The sequence below is a fragment of the Macaca fascicularis genome, chromosome 5 (genome assembly GCF_037993035.2).
Source record: "Macaca fascicularis isolate 582-1 chromosome 5, T2T-MFA8v1.1".
Taxonomy (NCBI): Eukaryota; Metazoa; Chordata; class Mammalia; order Primates; family Cercopithecidae; genus Macaca; species Macaca fascicularis.
The window spans coordinates 16,673,319-16,698,716 of record NC_088379.1 but is presented as its reverse complement, the minus strand read 5'-3'; the positions used below and the strand labels follow the sequence as shown (position 1 = coordinate 16,698,716).

Below are 25,398 nucleotides of genomic sequence, written 5' to 3'. Positions count from 1 at the left end.
CAGCTCCTTTGCTTTGCAAAGACTATTTCAACTACTTTGCACAGTCAGGTGTCAGTTTCCAGGAGGCAGCAAGTCGGAGCAGAGCTGATCCATGGCCAAAGACCCTTGACCCCAGCCGCTCAGCAGGCCTCAGCACTTTCCCGGTGGAGACCCTGCCAGGGGCAGCGTTCTGGGAGCTTAGCAGCAGCAGCAGCCTGGGCAAGAGTTCCCCTGGGACCAGAAAAAGAATCTCAGGATTTTCTTTAAAAAAAAAAACAAAAAACAAAAAACTTACTTACCTAATTTTTATAGATTTAGGGGCACAAGTACAGTTTAGTTACATGGATATGTTGTGTAGTGGTGAAGTCTGGGCCTTTAGTGTAACCATCACCCAAATAGTGTATATTTATCAAGGTTTTCTCCTTGCTCAGAATCTGGTACAGGAATATGCTTCTAAATAATTCAGTCATACCACTCCCTTCCTGCCACCCATGTGCTCAGAGCCTGGGGACACTGATGAGGGCGCTTTCCCAGGTCTTCAAGAGATGTATGGTGGTGACAGAGGCAGCACTTCTGCCAAGGGCCAGGCACTGTGCTCCCAGTACCAGAATTCCCATAGACTCTTAATGCTCCCAGTAACTTTAAGGTAGTAGATCCCGTTAGTGTCATGTGTTAGAGGGCGAAGGCTGTGCTTTCTCCTGGTGGTGGCACTTGGTCTTGGCAGAATCTGGAGAGCTGGTTTACCTCTGGCTCTTGGTCTTTCTACTCCAAATTCTTCCTGCCATCTTAGGGAGGGCTAGGATGATGGAGACTTTTCATTGTTTCAGAATCCCCCGTGGGATAACAAGTTAATTAATAATATAACAAATGTTGATAAATAGATGCTGTGTTTACAGCTTATGGCAGAGATAATTATCTCTGTGGACTTCAGACCAAGAGACCCTGAGTAAGGACTGAGCATCACCTGTGCCAGGAGCTTTCTCTTCTTCCATTTCATTTAATTCTTACACTGCCCCTGTTAATCATCAACAAACAACCTCTTTTGTTGGGAACCGCTGCCCAACATCGGAGTGAGAAAGCCATCTGGCAGAGCTGGAATTCAAACCTGATCTGTCTGATTTCCAATCCTAAAACCCATCCCTGACTGCTGTAGGGCAGGGATCCTCTGTGGGCTGAATCTGGTCTGCCACCTATTTTTGTGCAGCCCAAGACTTAAGAATGGTTTTACATTTTCAGGTGGTTGAAAGTAAAATCAAATGAGGAAAGATATTTTGTTATATGTGAAAATTATATGAAATTCACATTTCAGCTCTGAAGATTTATTAGAACACAGCTGCACTTATTTTTTCCCCCTATTTATTGCTGTGTTCTGTTACAATTGCAGATTTGGGTAACGGCAGGGTTTGTGTTTTAGAGGTGAATGTGGAGGAGGAGGGGAGTGTTTGGAGGTAGGAGGTCCTGGGATGGAGCTCAATATGGGGTAAGCTGGCCAAAGGCAGGTATCCCTGGAACGTGTGAGAGAGGTCGGTTGCTAGTTTCTTTCTCTGGTGAGTTTTCATTTAAGCTTCTTACCTGTTTCCAGTCTCCTCCTTTCTTTTTCTTTCTTTCTTTTTTTTTTTAAATGGAGATAAGGCCTCCTTCTGCCGCCCAGCCCGGAGTACAGTGGTGCGATCATAGCTTACTGCACTCTCCAACTCCTGGGCTCAAGTGATCCTCTCGCCTCAACCTCCCGGGTAGCTGGGACTACAGGCATGTGCCACCACACCTGGCTAATTTTAGCATTTTTTGTAGAGACCGGGTCTTGCTGTGTTGCCCAGGCTGGTCTCAAACTCTTGGCCTCAAGAGATCCTCCCACATCGGCTCCCAAAGTGCTGGCATTATAGACGTGAACCACTACATCTGGCCACCTCCCCTCATTTCTGTGTGACTCTTTCATGGAATAACAACTCACTGCCTCTTAACCAAAGCTGTTTTCTCCTTCCAGTGGGTTGCCAGCATTGACGTGGTGGAGAATGAAGAGGCCAGCGCTAGCATCGTCGTTAAAATGACAGACTCGTTCACTGAGCAGGCTGACCAGGTAATTTCAAAAAGGCCCCCAAACGTTGTGAGGGGAACGCTGGGGAGAGGTGACCACTGGCTGTATGTTCTTCCTTTTTTTTTTTTTTTTTCCGGGACGGTGTCTTGCTCTGTCACCCAGGCTCTAGTGCAGTGGCGCGATCTCCGTTCACTGCAGCCTCTGCCTGCCGGGTTGAAGCAATTCTGCCTCAGCCTCCCGAGTAGCTGGGATTGCAGGTGCCCGCCACTGTGCCCACCTTCACATCTGGCTAATTTTTTGTATTTTTAGTAGAGACAGGGTTTCACCATGTTGGCCAGGCTGGTCTTGAACTCCTGACCTTGTGATCAGCCTGCCTCGGCCTCCCAAAGTGCTCGGTTTACAGGCATAAGCCGCTGCGCCTGGCCTGTTCTTCCTTTTTTTAAAGCTGTTGTTTCTCTAATTAGGAAAGCCATTTGTGCTCATTGAGGAAAATTTGGAAAAAGTGAGAAATGATACAAAGATAAATTATATAATCATTTTGAATTAGTTCACTGTTAATGTTTTGGCCTCTTTTCTTGTCTTTTTCTACGCATATTGTATGTTACTCCTTTTACAAGTTTAGGTAATTTTGTATTTTATAGTTTCCGGTCAGCTTTGTGTTTGTGTTTTCTATACTTAAATACTTCTCCAGATTACTGAAAAAACCTCTTTGTAGATGTGTGATATTCCATTTTATGGAACGGCCACAGTTTACTTAGTTTCTGTTTATTGTACATTTGAGTTTTTTGCAGAATTTTTGTTTTACTATTATTAAGAATGTTGTGATGAACATCTTTGTCTACATATCTGATTATTATAATTATTATTTATTTATTTATTTATTTATTTATTTATTTATTTATTTATTTGAGATGGAGTCTCGCTCTGTTCCCCAGGCTGGAGTGCAGTGGCCGGATCTTGGCTCACTGCAAGCTCCGCCTCCCGGTTTCATGCCATTCTCTTGCCTCAGCCTCCTGAGTAGCTGGGACTACAGGCGCCCGCCACCATGCCCGGCTAATTTTTTATATTTTTAGTAGAGATGGGTTTTCGCTGTGTTAGCCAGGATGGTCTCAATCTCCTGACGTCGTGATCTGCCTGCCTCGGCCTCCCAAAGTGCTGGGATTACAGATGTGAGCCACCATGCCCAGCCGGTTTTTTATTTTAAGAGTCTTGCTCTGTTATTAACGCTGGAGTGCAGTGGCACAGTCTCAGCTCACTGCAACCTCTGCCTCCTGGATTCAAATGATTCTTATGCCTCAGCCTCTTGAGTAGCTGGGATTACAGGTATGCACCCCAATGCCTGGCTAACTTTTTTGTATTTTTAGTAGAGACAAGGTTTTGCCATGTTGGCCAGGCTGGTCTTGAACTTCTGACCTCAAAGTTATCCACCTACCTCGGCCTCCCAAAGTAATGGGATTATAGGTGTGAGCCACTGCACCTGGCCCACATATCTGATTATTTAGGATACATTCTAAAAAGTAGAGTTACCCAGTTCACAGCATGAACGCTAACAAAACAGGTTATTTTAAATTATAAAATTATATGCATATTATAAAACAAAAGTCCAACAAAACTATGTAAATAGTTTTATAGAAATAAACTGTGAAACTGTCCCTTTTCTCCCCATCATAGTATCATTTCCCAGAAGGACGCACTATTAACAGTTTGATGGATATCCTGGTATAAATGTCTTAGATGCTCTAGGCTGGGCGCGGTGGCTCACACCTGTAATCCCAGCACTTTGGAAGGCTGAGATGGGCAGATCACGAGGTCAGGAGATCGAGACCATCCTGGCCAACATGGTGAAACCACGTCTCTACTAAAAATACAAAAATTAGCTGGGCGTGGTGGCGTGCGCCTGTAATCCCAGCTACTCAGGAGGCTGAGGCAGGAGAATCGCTTGAACCCAGGAGGCAGAGGTTGCAGTGAGCCGAGATTGTGCCACTGGACTCCAGCCTGGGTGACAGAGTGAGACTCTGTCTCAAAAAAAAAAAAAAAAAAAAGAAAGAAAATCTTAGATGCTCTTAAGCTGTGCTTAACTTATTTGAGAAGCCCTTCTGGTGAGCTGCCTGGATGACTTTTGAGTCAGGTTCTCATTGTGTTGCCCAGGCTGGACTGGACTCCTGGGCTCAAAGGATCCTTCTGCTTCGCTCTCCGGAATAGCTGGGACCTCCTGAGTAGCCACTGTGCCAAACCGACTCTGTGTTTAATGGTTTTTAGTGCTGCAGCCCACATTCCCAAGGATAACTTCACATCACTGTGTGAGGCGCCATATTTTCCCAACCTCTCAGTGTGGCAGCAGGCCATTTTACAGCTGTGAAGATAAGTTTGCAGCGACTAAGTGACAAGGCCAACAAGCTGCTCGGGGGGGGGGGGTCAGGATCATAGGTCTCCAGATACGAACTTTAGTAAGTTCAGGTGCTGCTTGGTCTGCACGTGGGTCTGCTTTTCATTTAGTTGCCCTCTCCCTGGTAATCTCAATACTGACGTTTTATGATGCTTATCTGTTTTTTTATAACAAATTTTTAAAATTTTAGAAGTGATGCATGTATGATATAGAAAAATACAACTAAGCAAAAAGAAAAGGGAAATCATTTATAGTTCTAACATATAGTTAATCATTTATTTATATTTCCTTCCAGTCTGTCTCTCCAAAATATACATGTATAAATCTACAAATTTTGAACATAAAACTGTGAGCACAACTGTGCTACTCCTTTGCTCTTTCTGAAGTGTCCGTTTGACATAGATTGGAATGTAAAAGCCAGATGACTTAGTTTAGCACTTCATTTTTGTTGTTCTTATTTTTCTTAGTGTGGTCTCAATGTTCCCATACCTAAGTGATACAGATTGGCCTTAGTGAATTTAATACTGAAAGTTAACATGGCATTGTTAGTTGCCAGGCACCATTCTCAGTGCTTTATTTTCATTAACACATGTTGTCTTCATTACATCCCAAAACAAAGCTTCTAATTTTATCCCCCTTTTAAAAGGGGGTAACTGAGGCACAGAAAGGCCCTGGTATTTGTCCAAGGTCAAACAGATAAAAGGTTGCATAGCCAGTATTTGGACACGGGCAGTGGGGGTCTGACAGCTGTTCTCTTAACTGCTATGCTAAGATGCCTTAAAGCGAAATCGTTTCATGTGAATAAAGTAATAAAGGCTAAAATGGCTGGGTGCAGGGCCTCACACCTGTAATCCTAGCACTTTGGGAATCCGAGGCAGGAGGATCACTTGAGCCCAGGAGTTTGAGACCAGCCTGTGCAACATGGCGAAACCCCATCTCTACAAAAAAATACAAAAATTAACTGAATGTGGTGGGACTGTAGTTCCAGCTACTCGGGAGGCTGAGGTGGGAGGGTGGCTTGAGCTTGGAAGGCAGAGGTTGCAGTGAGCCAAGATCATACCACTGCCCTCCAGTCTGGGCAACAGAGCCTAACCTTCTCTACAAAAGAAACAAAAAATGAAGTAATAAAAGCCAAAACGAAATGGAAGGGCTGTGCCTGGGCTTGGAGAGCAGCAGCCCTGCCAGGTGCGGGTCTCTGTAATTGGTGTCTGTTCTGTGTCTCTTCTGCTCTGATTAATTACGGGTTTCTAATGTCCCTGTAGATTGAATGTGGAGGTTATCCCCACCCAAGGCTTGACAGTAGAGTGCATCTCTAAGACAAAGATTGAGAGATGCATTTGTGCTTGTAAACTTAGCTTTGCAAGTCTCTTCCCTCTTCCGCGACTCCACCAAAGGAAGAGGAGTACCTTCACCATACCCCCAACCTTCAGAATTTCTGAACAAACAGTGTAACATTCAGTTTTGTCATGAAACTGGGGAAAGAGGTAATCAACTGAAATGTTCCTGCTGGGAGAGACACACGGTGTTAAGTCTTTTTTTTAAAAAAATTAAATGTAGGGATGAGATCTTGTTATGTTGCCCGGGCTGGTCTTGAACTCCTGGGCTGAAGTGATCCTTCTGCCTCTGCCTCCCAAAGTGCTGGGACTACAGGCATGAGCCACTGTGCCCAGGCTGACTTAAATCTTAAGAAGATTGGGCCAGGCCTGGTAGCTCAATCCTGTAATCCCAGCACTTTGAGAGGCCGAGGCAGGCGAATCACCTGAGGTTAGGAGTTTGAGACAAGCCTGGCCAACATGGCGAAACCCCATCTTCACTAAAAATACAAAAATTAGCTGGGTGTGGTGGCAGGCACCTGTAATCCCAGCTATTCAGGAAGCTGAGGCAGGAGAATTGCTTGAACCCGGGAGGTGCAGGTTGCAGTGAGCTGAGATTGCGCCATTGCACTCTGGCCTGGGAGACGAGCAAAACTCCATCTCAAAAAAGAAAAAAAAAAGAACTCTTAAGAAGATTGATCTTAATGAAGCAATTGGGATGTGTTGTCTCAGCCATTCCAGAGAAATATGGAAGGGTCATGGTGGATGGCCAGAATTGCCTGTCCTGACAGACTGTTCTTTTAATAAATTATAACAAGAGGGCACCTATATTTTCAATGCTTTAAAATCTCAAACAAACAGAAGCAGAGAGATCATTAAAGTGAACCCCCATGTACTTAATATTACCAACATATTGCTATTGACTGTATTTTTTCTTTCTCTCACTTTTTCTTACAATTTTTCATTGGCATTTTTTTCAGAGTTGCAGTTAAAGGGATTTTTGGATGGGGGTGGGGAAAATAGGGTTGATCTTCTTTTTGGATTCTAATTCTGTGATTTGTGAAGAAAGTCTGGAAAGAAATATACCAGGATGTTAAGTGTGGGCAGTGAAGCTCTAGGTGATTTTTTTTTTTTAACCTTTCCCTACTTTTATTTATTAATTGTTTTATTTCAAGGGATGCTCATGCCTCTACCTTTCAGAATGTATACAGAGAGACTCTAGATTGTGTTTTAAAAATTACACTGAAGTGTACTTGGGCTTCAAAGTCTGAAATGCTCATCAGAGCTTAGTCTTCCACCTAATTTTCAAAGTGTTAATTGCCAGGTCCTGTAAACTGGCTTAAAAAGAAGACAAAAAGAAACTAGTATCTGTAAAGATGCTAGCCTGTGTTGGCTTACCTTACAGTTTATACATTTTTTTTGTTCCTGTGTTGAAGGTGACTGCTGAGGTTGGAAAGCTCTTGGGTGAAGAGAAGGTGGATGCAATTCTTTGCGTTGCTGGAGGATGGGCCGGGGGCAATGCCAAATCCAAGTGTGAGTCCTGTCCTGAGTCACTCATTCATTCTGCTCTGTTCTTTGTCCAGCTGACAAGGATTGTGTATGGACTAGGTGACAGGCCAGCTGTGTTTCTGTATATATCCCAGAATCTTTACAGTTGCTCGGGGAGAGAGTGATTAATGCTCTTAATCCATTTTATGGATAAAAAAGAAACTTTCCCTAGAGGACGTGAGGGGACGGGGGCATTGAGTTTGAGTTTAAAGTCGAGGCAGAATGAAATCAGCGTGGCCTGTGCCCCAGGTCATGTGCTATTCAGGCATTGGAGGATGTGTAGGAAGTGCAGAGATCATTTAGAAAGTCAGAAGAAGTCAAACTTGAGTTTTTACTAAAGCTGATTCCTTTTTTCATCTTTTCTTTTCCTTTTCTTTTCTCTTTTCTTTTCTTTTCTTTAAGACAGAGTCTTGCTCTGTCGCCAGGCTAGAGTGCAATGGTGCAATCTCAGCTCACTGCAACCTCCGCCCCTCAGGTTCAAGCAATTGTTCTGCCTCAGCCTCCCGAGTAGCTGAGATTACAGGTGCCCACCAGCACACCCAGCTAATTTTTTGTATTTTTGGTAGAGACGGGGTTTCACCATGTTGGTCAGGCTAGTCTTGAATTCTTGACCTCAGGTGATCCACCCCTGTCAGCCTCCCAAAGTGCTGGGGTTACAGGCGTGAGCCATTGCGCCTGGCCTATTTTTCAACTTTTCATTATGAACATTTCTAAACATACCGGAAAAGTTGAAAGAACAGTTCAGTGAACACCCTTATATGCTCCATCTAGATTCAGTAACTGTTAACATTTGCTGTACTTGAGTTGAGCTTGTTTTCTTGTGCCTGTGTACTTTGTGCATTTTTTTGTTAACTGTTTGAAAGTAAGTTTACGCCTCACTATATTTCAGCGTGTTTCTCCAAAGAATAAGCCCGTCCTACTTTATGGTACCATTGTACCTAAGAAAATTAACAGTGATTAATGATATTGAGCCCACATTAAAATTACCCCAGTTTATCCCATGTCTGTTATAATTCTTTTTCCCTAAACATATTCCACTCAAGGTTTATGTACTGCATTATGTTGTTTTTAGTCTCTTAATCTAGAAAATGTAGAATTAAAAAAGAAACTCCCTGTGATAAGACTTTGTGTCAAGTCCTTGGGAGTTTTCATATACCGTGTCTCACATTCTGAACTTGTCCGAACTTTTTTTTAAGGTGCTGTTTGACTTGTTCCTCTATCCTTGGTATTCCCCATGAACTGGAATTTGGGTCTAGAAACTCAGTTAGATTTAGCATAAACATTCTTGAGGTGCGAATTCTTCCTGAGTGATGATGGTGTGTACCTTATATGCCATCACCTGGGAAGCTCAACATGGCATCACCTGGGAAGCTCAGCCTGGCAGCTTGCCCTACCCTTAGGGATGCCAAATTTGATGCTTGGTTGAGATGGCAACTGCCAGACTTCCATTATAAAGGTACTTTTTTTCTGTTTGCAGAAGTAATTCATATGTGGGATGTATGGTACTGTAGTATTGTGTGTCAATGTCCTGTTTCCCAAGTATTATCCTTGGGATATACTTTTTACCCAGTGGTTTTAGGCATTCGTTGATAATCTCTGCCTGAAGCACTTATTCTATCAGGGGTCCGAAAATGGTAGTTTTCTGATTCTGTCCTCCCTTCTACATTTATTAGCCAAAGCCATTTAAAAATACATTGACATTCTGCGACCCACATGTTAACGTGAGAGTAGTGCTTTGTGAGGTGATCAGGTTAGCAAAACAGCTTGATAACCTTTTTGTGTGTTTCGGGAGCAAGAAATGATAAATGTGGATCCATCAGGTTTTTTCCTAGTCTTTTTAGTGGGGAAATGCAATTCCTTGTTTATCACCCCCCGACCCCTCCTATATCAGGAGGACGTCCTTTTTGGATCACCAGGTACCACATGCCCTTTGAGTCACCCAGTTGGTGGTATGACATATGTTACCATTTGTTCTTCCTTATGTCTCTGGCAAGGCCAGGGAGTTAAAACAAGTGTGAAATGGTTGTTATTTTAGCTTTCTTTTAAAGAGTCTTTAAAGCTAACGTTACACTTTCAGCCATGAATTATGTAGCTCAGTGAAAGCCCTCTTTATAGCTGTATAGTAATAGGCCCTTGGATTTTTATCACAGAGAAAACCTGACGTAGACATACAGGTTCTTATTACAAATCTGATACCATTCATAAAACAAAACAATCTTTGAATTAAAGCCAGTCCAGCAAATCAGTGAACTCCAGGTTTATTTGCTAAAATTTATTGGCCAACATTTTGCCAGTGTATAGGTAAGGAGGCTGAACCTTGGGCGATCCCATGGCCTGGGTTTGAACCCGTGTCTCTGACCACTGATCCCTGTGCTGTTTGTATTAGACCTTGCTGTAGACAGGGACCTGGGGACCAGGAGAGAGGGCTTCCCTGAGTGTGGGGCTGTGTGAGTTGAGCTCACCTTTTGGTTTCTTTTCTGGGAATGCTGAGCCCACATGTTTTTTCCCTCAGCTCTCTTTAAGAACTGTGACCTGATGTGGAAGCAGAGCATATGGACCTCAACCATCTCCAGCCATCTGGCTACCAAGCATCTCAAGGAAGGAGGCCTCCTGACCTTGGCTGGCGCAAAGGCTGCCCTGGATGGGACTCCTGGTAAGCCTTTATTTCCCCATCTGTGAAGTGGGGGTGCTTACCTTGCTTGCTGGGGCTGCTGGGCACTTCATGGGATGAGGATTGTTAAAGCCTTTACCCTCTAAGGTGCTTCACAGATGGATGGATTTTGCCTTCTTTTGGGCCTGAATCATTTTAGGGAGAAGAGTTCCGATCTTTTGTTTGCCTGTCCTCATGTTTATGGTGGTAAGGAACACTGTGATCTGGCACCCCCCATTTAGTGTATTTATCTGTGATCTACACTGTAATGAATGGTGTAGTGGAAATTAATCAACATGGATTATTAGTATCACATTGTATCCATGTGTTCCAGGGAAGCAGCTTAGCAGCTGGAAATAGCATAGGTTTTAGAATGAGAGAGGTTCGTTTGGCCAGTACGGTGGCTCACACCTGTAATTCCAGCACTTTTGGGAGGCCGAAGCAGGAGGATTGCTTGAGCCCAGGAGTTCAAGACCAGCCTGGGCAACATAGTGAGCCCCTGTCTCTACATTAAAAAAAAAAAAAAAGGGAATGAGAGGGTTGAGGGTGGATTCTTTACCCTGGATGTGTGACCCTGAACCAGTTCTTCGGTCTCTGACCAGATGTCTACTCTAGTTTCCTTAATTGTAAAATAGTGACAATGACATCTAACTTGAAGAGTGCTGTAAAACTGTAGAGGTGTTGCTATGTAGAAAGTCCACATGGTAGGCACCCATAAGTGGTAAGTCTTACTGTTATTCACAATAAATGGTAGGTCTTATAAAAGTCTTCACTCTTTTCACTTCACATATATTCTCACTTTAATCTCATCAATATTATCTTTTTCAGTTTACAGGTTAGGAAACTAAAACTTGGAGAGTTAAGTAACTTGTCTGAGTTTGTGCAGTAAGTAAGTTGCAGACTGACTCGAACCAAAACCCTAATAATTTACCAACTGTGTGCTTTTTCCATTATGTCATTTCTTTTGCATTTTTTATGACCGGTATTAATTTGCTTGGGTGGCTTAAACAACAGAGATTTATTTTCTCGTAACTCTGGAGGCTAAAAGTCTGGAGATCAAGGTATCCGCGGGGCTGGCTCCTTCTGAATCCTCTTATAGATGGCTGCCTTCTCCTTTTGTCTGCACGTGGTCTTCCCTCTGCGTGTCTGTGTCCTCATTTCCTCCTCTTTTAAGGACACCAGGCATGTTAGACTAGGGCCCACCTTAATGAGCTCATTTTGACTTTGTTGCCTCTTTAAAGACCTTCGAATACAGTCACATTCTGAGGTACTGGGAATTAGGACTGCAATATATGAATGTTGGGGGGATGCATTTCAGCCCGTAACACTCCCTGTGGGATAGGGCTAAAGGAATTTCAGCTGGCGTAGAAAGCGGCAGCATAGGGAGGCAGGAAGTGTCTGCCTCAACTATCTAAGTTGAACTCTTCTTTAAGAAAAATGGGAGCTTTCTTTGACTCTCTAGTAAGTGGTAGAGACCTTGGGACCCTTCTCAGTTATTTATTTTTTTAGAGACAGGGTCTCTCACCCAGGCAGGAATGTAGTGGTACCATCCTAGCTCACGGCAGCTTGGAATGCCTGGGCTCAAGCAGTCCTTTGCCTTGGCCTCCTGAGTAGCTGGGACTGCAGGCACACACTGCCATGCCTGGCTCATTTTTCTATTTTTGGTAGAAACAGGGTCTCGCTATGGTGCCCAGGCTGGTCTCAAATTCCTGGCTTCAGGTGATGCCCTTGCCTTGTCCTCCCAGAGCACTGAGTATTACCGGCACGAGCCACTACGCCAGGCCCCTTCTCAATTTAAATGTAACTCACCGAACTGTGAGGCCGTGACTGCTAGCAATACCTTGCCTCTCATTTTCTTCTTCCGTTTCTTAGAGCGTGTGATGTTACAAGTCCGTGGCCATAGCAATCATTAAAGCTGTGTAAATGTTAGCTGTCTGGTTGGTTGAGATCTGATTTTTATTTTAGATGACATGGGCAGAGGCACTAGAAAGTAAACAGAGAAAGGAGTCATAGCTTGACATTTAAAAAAAACAAAACCCTAGGATGGAAAGACTGGTTTTTCTTTTTTTCTTTTTTTTTGATGAGGAGGAAGAGAGTTTTATTTTCTGCAGGGAGAAGGCCTGGAAATGATCACCAGACCAACTCAGAATTACAGAATTTTCCAGAGCTTATCTACCTTCTAAGCTATATGGAAAGACTGATTTTTCTAAATGACAGAAGAGTCTCCTACTTTCCTTTGGTTTGCAAGTATCCTTTGATTACATTTTGGGTAGTGGTTAAGACTGTAGGGTCTGGAACCATGCACATTGGTCTTCTGGTAAGGCTCTGCCACTTACTGACACATTTGGTAAGTTACTTCGCCTTTCTGAGCCTCCGTTTTGTTATCTATAAAATAAGGTTAAATAATATCTCCTTTATATATATGCTGGTTGTGCCTTGTAAATGTCTTAATGGATCTAAACGGACGAGAAAGGTATTACAGAGAGTCAACAGTAAGTGTGAGCCATTATTATTATTTACTCCAGGCTTATTTCTGCCCAGCTTTTCCTGCCTCAGATGTTAATGAATTTGTTCATCTCTAAGCTCTTAAGTTAGATTTTGTTAAGCTATTAATAATTTGAGTCATGAGATCTTTTAAGTATGCTGCAGACCTCAGAAAAATCTGGGGAAATTGATCTACAATTTGAAAGTAAACGATGAATCAGGATTAATAGTCCCTCAAACTCAAGAAGATTTGTTCGCACATGAGAAGTTTTTCACTTGGAAGGATACGCAGAAAACCTCACCCTCCTATTTCCAAAGTTGTATTTCTAGACTGTCTAATGTAGGATAAACTATTAAAATGGTGGTCACTTTTGTTTACCATTAAAGGATCTGTGCTGTGATTGGAAATCACTTTTGGGGGATCTCATCGATTATTTAATAATTTGGAAGTGTTGACCTTCTTAGTGAAATGCCTTTTTTCCATATCTTGCAAATAACTCCTTTTGTGTGTCCAAGGAAAGGCCATTCTGTAGAATTAGGACATTACGGTTGCCATTTGCTTGTTTCTTTCCTTCGTTAGAGTCCCTGCTCTTGTGTTGTGTTGTTTGAATGGAGTGAAGAGAGCACTCTGGGACTTTGAGGACCAGGGCTGGATTAATGAGCACTTATGCCCTGGTTTATTTTATTTTATTTTATTTTACTATTATTTTTTTTTTGAGACGGAGTCTTGCTCTGTCGCCCAGGCTGGAGTGCAGTGGCTGGATCTCAGCTCACTGCAAGCTCCTCCTCTCGGGTTCATGCCATTCTCCTGCCTCAGCCTCCCGAGTAGCTGGGACTACAGGCGCCTGCCACCTCGCCCGGCTAGTTTTTTGTATTTTTTAGTAGAGACGGGGTTTCACCGTGTTAGCCAGGATGGTCTCGATCTCCTGACCTCGTGATCCGCCCGTCTCAGCCTCCCAAAGTGCTGGGATTACAGGCTTGAGCCACCGCACCCGGCCGCCCTGGTTTATTTTAATCACTGAAGAGTTTGTTATGTTTTTATACTGCCCCCTGATTAAACAGAGAAGCTAGGGATGGTGAAATATTCTTCTTGTGCTTCCAAATAGCTCTTTGAGACCTTGACCTTCTTTTGCAATTTGAGGTTGCTGTTGAAGCAGTTTTGTGATTGGTTCCTTGGCTGGGCTGTGATCCTCCCGCCTCCTGCTGGACCTGTGATGCCTCCACAGCGATTACATTTTAAACAGTGTGTGTGCCGAGGATTTTAGGGAGGCCTATGACCTCTAGAAGAAATAGTGGTTTTCAGAAGGTGGAGAGGTTTACAGTGATTCACCCTTCCTTCTTGTTGCTGTGATAGCAGCATTTAGCGAGCAGCTACAATTGGGTGCAGTGGGGGACCATAAAGAGGAAAGAGACCTCATTCCTGCCACATGCCTGTTGGGCAGAGGGAAACCTACCCTAATAAAAGGCAACCCTTGATTCATTCAGCAAATAGTCATCAAATAGTGGGAGGAAAGGAAGACCAATCGGTAGCAGGTATACACAATGTCAAAATTTGCTCAAATGGTACACCCTAAACATGTTTAAGTTTGTTGTATTTCAGTTATACTTCCATAGACTTGGAGAAAAAGGAAGAAATCTTTTTAGGCATCTGTCTTCTGGGTGCTTGGCTTGTCGGGCTAAGCTTGATCTTATTTCATCACCAGAGGTGTCTGTAAAGTAGATGCTATTCTTTTCCCTTGATTATAGAGGGAAAAAACCAAAGTTCAGTGATTTTAGGTGCTTTCTGTAAGACAACCTGGCTAGTCAGTAGCAGATGGGTCTGAGTAATAAATTGATCAGTAATTAATATGTAATTATAATCAGTAATTATAACAATTACTGATAATATAATTATGTTGAGATAATTTTATAGTTATATTGAAATAATATAATTATATTGAGAGCCTTCTCTGGGCAGCAGGTGTGCGGGTGGTGTGAGTGTGAGACCGGGCTAAATTACGGTCTAAGCAGAGTGCTCCTGGCGGGGTGAGTCCACCTCTGAAAAGGTTTTGTTGAGGGAGCTGATTCAAATAGGGTCTTGGAAAAGGACTTGCTTTGACAAGTAGTGCTTATGGGAAAAGCTAAGAAGGCACTGTCTTCGTTTGTATTTAAGTAATTTAATTAATCAATTTTTAAGTTGGAAAACTAACCAATGCATGTAGTAAAAATTCACTTGGCACTAAAAGAAACACAATGAATAGGAAGACGCTCTCCTACTCACACCCCTGATCTCTATGGCACTCCCTCCCAGACCCAACTACAGTGGTGGCTTCTTGGGTGTCCTTCTGGAAGCATTCTGTGCCATTCTACTGTGCGCCCATGCCATACTCATATACTTTTAAAAAAGCACCATAATTTGGCAGAGTGCGATGGCTCATGCCTGTAATCGCAGCACTTTGGGAGGCCACAGTGGGCGGTTCACCTGACTTCGAGACCACCCTGGCCAACATGGTGAAACCCCGTCTCTACTAAAGAATACAAAAATAATCAGGCATCATGGCAGGCACCTGTAATCCCAGCTACTCAGGAGGCTGAGGCAGGAGAATCGCTTGAACCTGGGAGGCGGTGGTTGCAGTGAGCCGAGATTGTACCACTGCACTCCAACCTGGCGACAGAGTGAAATTCTGTCTCCAAACAAACAAAAAAAGAGGCTGAGGTGGGAGGATTGCTTGAGCCCTGGAGGTCAAGGATGCAGTGAGCTGAGACTGCACCATTGCACTCCCGCCTGGGCAACAGAGTAAGATTGTCTCAAAAAAAAAAAAAAAAAAAAACACCAAAATTTGATGACTCAATAGAGGCTTTTCTGTGCTTTACTCTTTTCACTTCATCATAGATTAAATAATTTAAAAGTTAGTTTGTCTGGAGTATTGAGAAACTCATGAGTTACTGAGAATCACCTACCATAGTTTTAATGAGCAGAGCTACCAGTTTGTTCGTTTTGTTTTTTTGTTTTTTGAGACGGAGTTTTGCCCTCGTTGCCCAGGCTGGAGTGCAATGGCGCAATCTTGGCTCACCACAACCTCTGCCTCCTGGATTCAAGCAGTTCTGCTCCCTCAGCCTCCAGAGCAGCTGGGATTATAGGCACGCACTACCACCCCCAGCTAATTTTGTATTTTTAGTAGAGACGGGGTTTCCCCATGTTGGTCAGGCTGGTGTTGAGCTCCCAACCTCAGGTGATCCACCCGCCTTGGCCTCCCAAAGTGCTGGGATTACAGGTGTGAGCCACCGTGCCCGGCCCCAGTTTGTTTTTTCATTCCCACCGTTTTGGAGTGCCCACCATTTGATTAAGCCCCATTATCCTCCTTTGAGAAACCCACGTATTGCTCTTTTCTGAAAGCAATGAATAAAATATTTATTTATTTATTTATTTTACTTTTTTTTTTTTTTTGGAAACATGGTCTGGCTCTGTCACCCAGACTGGAGTGCAGTGGCATGATCTTGGCTCACTGCAGCCTCGACCTCCTGGACTCCAGCCATCCTTCCACCTCAGCCTGCTGGGTAGCCGAGACTACAGGTGCGCGCCATCACACCTGGCTGATGTTTGTATTTTTTGTGGAGACAGGGTTTCGCCATGTTGCCCCGGCTGGTCTCAAACTCCTGGGCTCAAGAGATCCACTTGCCTCAGCCTCCTAAACTGCTGGGATTACAAGCCTGAACTACCTCACCTGGCCAAATAAAGTATTTATTGAATGCCACCTTTTGATTTGGGATACATTGGTAAACAAAACAATGAAAATCCCTGCCTCTGTGGAACTTACTTTCTTCTGGGAATGAAAGAGCCCTTTCGAGTTCATGAGGCGTGTCACGTTTCACGTCGTCTTCAGGAAAGCCTATGACCTGGCCATGAGATCCCATTTAGCAGGGAAGAAGCAGAGGCTGAAAGAGCTGCTCGCCCAAGTCGCAGTGGCGAGGAAACACCTGGGTTCCAAGCCCTGGCCTTGAAGTCCAGATTCTGGGTTCTTTCTGGTGTGCCGTGCCGTGCCTGGGAGCCAGAGAGCTGCCTTGTGCTTCTTTGTCTTTCTAACACTGAGCCTAGGGATTCCCACATGGAAGAGGCTCCGTGACATGGGGTGTGGTAAGTGGGTTTTGATGCCCGGGAGCAGGTGGTCCATGGCTGCCCCTTTCCAGGCTCTGGCTTTACAGGCAGCAGAGTGATGGCAGGTTGGTTTGATGGTGTTAAGGCCAGAGTTGTCACCTTCCCAATGATGTCACAGTCCTTCCATCGCTGATAAGGAAGGAAATGCCCCTGATGGGCCGCAGATGACTGCTTGATCTGGAGAGGAATCATGCATTGTAATATGAATAATGATGAGCTGGGAGAGTGGGAGAAGCATCACCCGCTCCCTGCTGCAGTCACTGGGAGAACATCTCCCTGGCAAGGTGCTGAGCAAAGCCATTGCTACACCAGGCTGGGCTCCCTCCGCACTGATCGGGTTCTGTGCGTGCCCTCCATGGTTTCCAACGCCCTTCTTGGATGCGGTCTCCCGCCATCCTCAGCATGGCCTTGTGAATAAATTGTGATCTGAGTTACCGCTCCCATTTACAGACGGAAAAAGCAGGCCTACAGAACCTATGAGTTTTTTTGGTGGCTGGAAAAGCAGGTGTTAGGGCTGCACTTTTTGAATTCCAAGTTGACGACCCTTTTTGCAACTCCTTATTGCTGTCCGTGGAAAAAGAGTTGCCAGTGACCTGCTGAGAGTCATGAATGACGATAATGGCCAGGACTGAGTGTTCCTCTGTGCTCAGTACTGTACAAAGGGGATTTGTTAACCTGAAAAAAAAAATCAATGGAGCTTTATTACTTGACATAATTAAGGAGGATGCTGGAAGTATTCTCCAAAGCAGTGTCTCTCCCAGGAGGGTTTCCTGGGGTGATGGAGAGGGGAGAGGGTGTGTCACGGCATGTGGAGAAGGGGTCCCAGGGGCACAGATGCAGTGAGTCATCACGCCAGCACATAGTCACATGTTCTGGTGATGAAGCTGTAGCATGGTAATGAGGAAAGTCCACTTGGGATCATCTCTAAGTTGCTGGTTTCACCTGACTAGTTGACTACATTCCATGCAAGTTGTGGGAAAAACCAGGCTGTGAAACAGGCTGATTGTTCAAGCTGTTGAAACTCCTGTAGTCCCTGGAGACCCTCCCTGTCTGCTACACTTGTACATGGTATTTTATTTGATTGTTGTTAGGATTTGGGATTGCCGTTCTCTTTTCATGGAGTGGGAAACTGAGGATTCCAAGGTTTAGTAGCCTCTCCCAGAGTCAGTCACTAGCAAGCAGCAGAGCCTGGACACAAAGCCAGGTAGTCGAGTTCCAGGGCACATTTCTTCTGTTGATTTGATGGGAAACATTCATTGAGTGCCTGTCCTGTGCTAAGGGTGTGCTCGGAATTAAGTACTCTATTCCTGTGTGTCGTAATGAGCCCCTCTGGATCACACCTAAGTTTATACTGATAAGGTGATTAGTAGGTTGAGGCCCCTAGACAGCCTCAGGATGGAGCTACCTCCTAGAATGATCAAGCGATTAGGCGGTTAGAAATTTCAGCTCCACTTACCAACGTCCTGGAAGGGAGTGGGGCTGGAGATTAAGCTGTACAAAGCCTTCCGGATGTGATGAGTGTCTGAGTTGAACACATGGAGGCGCTGGGAGGGTGGCGTGGTTGGAGCAGTCATGGAAGTTCCATGCCCACCCCCTCTCCTACCCTGCCTCTGTGTCATTCCACCTGGCTGTTCCTGAGTTGTATCCTTTTATTATAATAAACCAGGAACTATTAAAAAAAAAAAAAAAAGTGTTTGCCTGAGTTCTTCCAGCCATTCTAGCAAATTATTGCACCCGAAGAAGTTGTTGTGCAAACACCCGATTCAGCCTGTTGGTCAGAAGTCTAAGTGGCCCAGGACTTGTGACTGGCATCTGAAGTAGGGTCGGTCTTGTGAGACTGAGCCCTTAAATCGGACTGGAGTACAGTGACGTGATCATAGCTAATTGCAGCCTTGACCTCCCCCAGGCTCAAGTGAACCTCCCACCTCAGTTTCCCAAGTAGCTGGGACCACAGGCATGTGCCACCAGGCATGGCTAATTTTTGTAGAGATGGGGTCCCACTATGTTGCCCAGGCTGGTCTTGAACTCTTGGGCCCAAAGGATTCTCCCGCCTCAGCTTCCCAAAATGCTGAGATTAAAGGCATGAGGTACCACACCTAGCCGGGAGTTCTAAGTGAATTGTCAGACACCCAGTTGGTGTCTGGAGACTTAGAGAATTGATTGTGTTGGAAAACACCTCAAACCCATTTTACAGATGCAGCAACTGAGGATTAGAGAGGTTTTGGGAACTTGCCCAGAATTTCTTTAGTGGTAAATGGAGGAACTGGGACTTGAATGTGTCTAATTTGACCTCAAGGCCTGTGTTACAAATAACTGCTTGATTTTGCTGTCCCATTAAGTGCCTCTGTGTGCCAGGTGCTCACCAGCATTTAGTGATCAAAGGGTTCAGAACCCAGTTCTTGCCTGGGCTTTAACCTCTCCATCAGCTTTGGCACACGTTTGTGTGTGAGCCTGGCATGTACTCAACCTGTCTGAGTCTTGGTTTCCTAAGAATAAAAATAAGATCAACCTTTTGGCTTGTGTAATAAATGTTAAGTGTTAGATGCATAGTAGGTACACTTGAAATGTCATGTCCCCTTCACTTTCTCCCCATAAATGTTCATTTATCTTTTCTTCCTGGCCTCTTCCGGACCCTGGAATGCTGCACCTTGGTCGTACTGGTGGCCTGTGTGAAGCCTGTGTTCTTGGAAACTGGCCAGAGGCCATAACTCCCAACCCACCTATTCCCATCCCCTCTTTCTCATGGCTCTTTGCCATTTTTTGGTGGGGGTTGGTGAGGGCGTCCGGCCTGGAGGAGGCCAGACACAGCTATTTATAAAGTTTTCAGGGACGAGAGATCTCAAGAGAAGATTGCATGTCCTTGCTGTCCCCCTGGCCGCCAGTGGTCACTAAGCCATCTTCTCCCCATTTCCCAGGTATGATCGGGTACGGCATGGCCAAGGGTGCTGTTCACCAGCTCTGCCAGAGCCTGGCTGGGAAGAACAGCGGCATGCCGCCCAGGGCAGCCGCCATCGCTGTGCTCCCGTAAGTGCTTGGGGTTCCCTGGCCACTACCCACCTCTGCCCCACTGCTGCGGGTGACCGTTTGTCTGACTGTAGCTTTCCACAAGTGACCTGTGTGTGTTCTCACCTCGGGCTCTGAAACACACCGAAGTCTCTTAGGATATTTATTATCTTAATCTGTTTGAATTGCTCTAACAAAATACCTTAGACTGGGTGATTTATAAGGAGCGGAAATGGATTGCTTACCGTTCTGGAGTCTGGGAAGTCCAAGATGAAGGCGCCAGCAGATTTGGTGCCTGGCAAGGGCTCATTCCTCACAGATGGCGACTTCTATATGTGCTCACATGGTGGAAGGGGCAAATGGGCTTCCTCCAGCTTCCTTTATAAGCATGCTAATCCCCTCCTAAAGGCCCCCAATTGTCTCCTGCAGACCCCACCTCTCAATATGATTATGTTGCAGATTGCATTTTGTATGTGAGTTCGAGGGGGATACATTCAGACCATAGCAATACTTCAAGTTTTGGGTTCTCCTGGGCTGTCCAGAATGTTTGATTGGCTGGTTGGATGGGTCTGTCTTTTTTGCCTCTTTTTTTCCTCTCCTTTTCTTTTCTCCCTTCATTATTTCTTCTTTTAAAATTAGACCACACATGTTATTTTTTTATATGTAGCTCTGTCTTTCAAGTCATTATATGGCGTATGGGTGTGTGAGAGAGAGAGAGAATATGGGAAACTGTTGGAGGTGTTTCTGTTGGCCATCAGGGGACAGTCCCCTATCAGCCGTCCCAGGCAGAGGCAGCTGCTTTGGAGGGAGGCTGTTTCTTCTCACTGGAAGGCTTCTAGCACCAGCAGGCTTGCCTCTTGCCTGTGGTCGTATTATAAAGGGATGCTGAGACTGTAGGGACTGCACTGATTAACTTTCTGGTTCCCTTTTAGTTGTGAGGTTCTGTGATTCTGTGACATGATTCCCACAGCTGTTTTGAATGATTCGAATGATTCCTGAGGCCCGAATGTTCTTGGGAGATTCATGCATATCTGAATTCTCTATTCTCCTGCCAAAAATCTTAAGGTTTTGTGGAAAATAGCCACATATTTAAAATTTTAGTACTTCAGTATTCTCATATTGAAAGGCATATTACTACCTTAAATCCTTAGAAATGAGTGTGCTACATGTTAGGGAGTGAACAAAGACACAGCAACAAAGCAGTTTAATTCAGTGAAGACTCTTTTTAAAAAAGGCAAAATGTGGCTCCTTCTGTTTTGTTCTTATCTGCCTAAGTGGTGAGCCACAGCGCACCTTATTGAATTTTGCTCAGATCTGGCCTTTGCTAGCGGGGACAGCTTCCTGCTCTCTCTCTGCTTATCTTTCTGGCTGATCTTTCCATGTAAATAGCACCCTCGGTGCCAGAGGCTCTAGGTTGTCATGCTGTATGTTTGCGTTTTCCTGGCCAAGGACTGGGCACCTGTTGTTATAAAGGGGCGACATGAATGACGTGCTTATCTGTGTCCATTGCAGGGTTACCCTGGATACCCCGATGAACAGGAAATCAATGCCTGAGGCTGACTTCAGCTCCTGGACACCCTTAGAATTCCTAGTTGAGTGAGTATTATAGTCATGTCCATGACTGAGCAGCTTCCAGCCCCTATTCTCTGCCTTGCTGTGGTCCAGAGGGCAAGTCTGTGTTCCCTGAGGTCATCAGGGTGGTCTTGGGAGGTCTCTGGGACTCATCGCCCATCAGACGGAATCTCAGGGTAGCTGGACTTGAAGACAGGCAGCAGAGTGGTGGAATGGGTAGTGCCGATGTGAATCCTGGCTCCCTCCCTCCCCAACGACCACGCTGAGCACATTATTGACCTGCTGAGGCCTTAGTTCCCCCACCTGGATCATGAGGTCCATCGTGCTTGTTAGGAGGATTAAATGTGATAGTGTGTGCCAAGCACTCGGCACAGTGTCTGGCCATAGCAAGTGTTCAGTGATCCCCAGCTGCAGTTTGTGTCGATACTGCTGTGACGAGGAGCCTCCACGGGGGAGGGGGACACCAAGTGGATGGCCTGGGACACATGTCTGAATCAGTGTCGAGCCACAGACCCACAGAAAGAGCCCTTTATTTCCGAAATCCTTTTCGCCCATTTGTGAATATGGGTGGCATTTGAACGCTCATGAAACAGAGAGCTGAATTCCTCTTTTGTGTTTGTTTAGGTGTCAGTTCCCCAAGCCCCTCTAGTTAGTAAGCATGTGTTCATCGAGCACCCGCTATGGGCCAGGCGCTGCCCTTGGCCCTGGGGTCAGGACGAAGATGGGATCCCTGCTCTCATGGAGCAGGGGGGCCGAGAGGGTCACGGTGACAGCCTGACCCAGCCGTGCCTCTGTGTAAACTGCTTTGACGACTGTTTGTCAGAGATGTTTGTGAATATACCAGTGTGCTTCTGGCCTGATGTTACAATCTCATTTAAATTCAATCGGGAGAAATTTGGGACTTGCATTTTATGTTTGAAACATGTACTTACAGAGCACTTTTTATGTCCCGGCCACCATTCTAAGCACTTCATAACTCTGATTTAATGCTCATAGCAAACTCTGAGGGAGGAGCTGTCTGTCATTTTTGTTTAAGGCTTAGAGACTTGGAGGGATGGCAGGGGCTAAGTCACTTGCCTAAGGTCACACAGCACAGCCAGGATCTGACGCAAGTGGTGTGGCTGCAGAGCCGATGGTCTTAACTGGTCTGCTGATAGTTATTTCTGTCTATGCCAGGAATCATGCTAATGCTTGATTTGCAGGAAAAAAATTGAAGTTGTAGAGGAAATCAAGCTTTGAATCGTGTTTGTGTTTGAATTTCTTTTTAAAGGCCGACACTCCCAACCACGCTTGAGATATTGATCTAAGACCTAGACTCTAGATGGAACATCTGGGGTCTTGTGTCTGAACTCGTGCTGAGCCACAGACCCACAGAGGACGGGCTGTCACAGGCCCCTTTGTTCTAGACCCATTTGTGGTATTTGAAAACTCTCAGAAAAGTTGGCATAAAGTTTGCTTTGAGATGTCGGCGAGCACATCCTTCTTCTACCATCCCCGGTTAGAATGGCATTCTCTCTCACCTATCCACGCTGCAGATGAGGGTGAAGGAGAAGTAACACCATTTAAAACATGCATTGCAGCAAACCAACGTGGCACATGTATACCTGTGTAGCTAACCTGCATGCTGTGCACATGTACCCTAGAACTTAAAGAATAAAAAAAACAAACAACAAAAAAACATGCGTAACCAACACACAAAACCCTACACATCAAAACAGCACTGGTCTCTTTCAGAGCCTTCCCTCAGCAAGCCCTGCCCTGTCCCCAGAGATGAGACCGTGACACATGACAGTACTTTAGAGAGTTTTAGCAAGGCTTTGTTTTTTGAGCCCATGTGCTCAAATGAGCTCATTCAAACCCCAGAGTAGGGGCCTGAATGACTGGACCTTCAGACATCAGCGCTGGCCAAGAAGGTTCCACATCAGCCCTAGGAGTCTCCCGGGAAGGAGCTGCTGAGCACTTTCCAGTTAATGAAGGTCCGGAGTCTCAGCTGGTGCATTGTCAAAATGGATGATGTACTCAAATGTAAATGTTTTGTGTTAAAGAATTATCATCTACTTCTTGTTTCTTGTGAATTTCTTTTGCCCTTTTTAATTCCTGTCTTCTTCCAGGGCGTTTTTGACTGCCGCAAGTGGGGTCATTTGCTCCTCTCCTCAGATTTGTGAAATGCCCCTGTTACCGTATTTAACATTTTATTGTAATAGTCTGTTTTTTTGTATCTCTTTTTCCATTGTTTGGCGCAGCGGCGGGTACTCTATAAATATTTGATATAAAAAATGCCAAATAAATGAATTCTGTCTGTTTCTTTCATAAATTTCTGAGAAGGTAATATAGCGAAGTATTGTGCATATGTCTCTCTCTTTGAATGAACTAATTAAAATCTTTAAAAACAATTTTTTTTTCTTTTTGAGACAAGGTCTCACTCTGTCACCCAGGCTACAGTGCAGTGTCATGATCACGGCTCACCCCAGCCTTGATCTTTGGGGCTCAAGCAATTGTCCCACCACAGCCTCCTGAGTAGCTGGGACTACAGGCATGTGCCACCATGCCCAGCTATTTTTTGTATTTTTTTTAGAGGTGGGGTTTCACCCGGTTGCCCAGGCTGGTCTCAAACTCCTGGGCTCAAGTGATCCACCTGCCTCAGCCTCCCAAATTGCTAAGATTACAGGTGTGAGCCACCACGCCTGGCCAAATTAAAATTTTTTAAAATCACAAAAGAATGCCAACAATGTAGAAAAATACCAAAATGAAAGTTAAATTCATGCCAAATCCTGCCACTCAGAGATTAGAATGAGTATACCACTGAACTCACTGGAGGCCTCAGTATGTGTCCATCATGCCTACTGGCTTTTATTTATTTTTTATTACTTTTTTGGAGACAGGGTCTTGCCATTGTGTCCTGGCTGGTCTCAAACACCTGGGCTCAAGCGATCCTCCTGCCTTGGCCTCCCAAAGTGCTGGGATCACAGGTGTGAGCCATAATGCCTGACCTTTAGTGGCATTTATTTATTTATTTATTTATTTATTTATTTATTATGTTTTGTGAGATGGAGTCTCACTGCGATGCCCAGGCTGGAGTGCAATGGTGCAACCTCAGCTCACTGCAACCTCTGCTTCCCGGGTTCAAGTGATTCTCCTTCCTTAGCCTCCCAGGTAGCTAGGATTACAGGCACATGCTGCCACGGCTAATTTTTGTATTTTTAGTAGAGATGGAGTTTCATCATATTGGCCAGGCTGGTCTCGAACTCCTGACCTCAAGCGATCTGCCCACCTCAGCCTCCCAAAGTGTTGGGATCACAGGTGTGAGTCATGGCGCCCAGCCCTTAGTGGCTTTTAAACAGTCGCTGCTGTGCCACCCCTTTCCCCCACCCCACAAGCCGTCATTGTGAATGTCAGCATGTGTCCAGATTTTTGCTTTGAGAATGTAAAAAAACTTTTCTTTTTTGTTCCAGAACCTTCCATGACTGGATCACAGGGAAAAACCGACCAAGCTCAGGAAGCCTAATCCAGGTGGTAACTACGGAAGGAAGGACGGAACTCACCCCAGCATATTTTTAGGCCTCATCTCAGTGCCTGTGAGGGGCCTGCCAGAAAAGTCACTAACCCGTTTCAGTGTGGCCTTGTCCAGCCTTGTGTTTTCTGTAACCCCTGTTTGTGGAACGAGATAATGAGTCCTATTTTTCTCTCACGTAACGTGCATTTGCTCTCCTAGGACAGTGTAATACGTTTATGTGAAGTAAAAACATGCAAGACTGGTGGCCTGCAAATAGCATCCGTCAATCTGTGTTAACTGCATAGGGAGGGCTCTGCATAGTCCCTGCTATGGCGGTGTCATGTTGGATCGCTTTCGAGACTGTTTATCTGTCCTTGACAGTGGCTGTCATCTTGACTACTTTGTTGATTTGTTGGTATTGGGGACATTTGAAAGGCTGAGTTATTTTTGAATGTCATGTTTATGTCATAGACGTAGTTTTCGCAGCCTTGAATTAAACTGCCTTAAAACTCCTTTTGTGGTATAAGCAAGACTCCATGGACCCTGTCCTGGTATCCTTTTCCTGTGTGGTTGCCCCGTGTCCTCTGGCCTAGGGTTAAGTGTGCAAGATGACTACTTGTGAGTATTCAGAATGTTGTTCCTAATACATGCACTTGTTGTCCGTCTTCTTTAATCAAATCACGTCTTATATACAGCAGTCAGAGATGAGTACACTAGAATCATGGATTGCTGGAGGTCTTTTAATCTGGTGTTCTCAGAAGGGGGTGGATTTAAATCCTGAAATAAATATTTCATCACAA

The 25,398-nt window shown here is 44.9% G+C and overlaps 1 protein-coding gene across 2 annotated transcripts in view; it reads left to right on the top strand.

Moving 5' to 3' along the window:
* Nucleotides 1-25,398, top strand: part of QDPR (quinoid dihydropteridine reductase) — a 26,278-nt gene extending 880 nt beyond the window's left edge. Inside the window, exons 2-7 of one of the 2 annotated variants that reach the window (XM_045392173.3) lie at nt 1,964-2,056; nt 7,150-7,246; nt 9,774-9,914; nt 19,446-19,554; nt 21,046-21,129; nt 24,558-25,398. In XM_045392173.3, coding sequence (XP_045248108.1) covers nt 1,964-2,056; nt 7,150-7,246; nt 9,774-9,914; nt 19,446-19,554; nt 21,046-21,129; nt 24,558-24,663 — 630 coding nt within the window. In that variant the 3' untranslated portion in view covers nt 24,664-25,398. The remainder of the gene's footprint in view (nt 1-1,963; nt 2,057-7,149; nt 7,247-9,773; nt 9,915-19,445; nt 19,555-21,045; nt 21,130-24,557) is intronic. The other variant, XR_012434716.1, reaches the window with a different exon arrangement.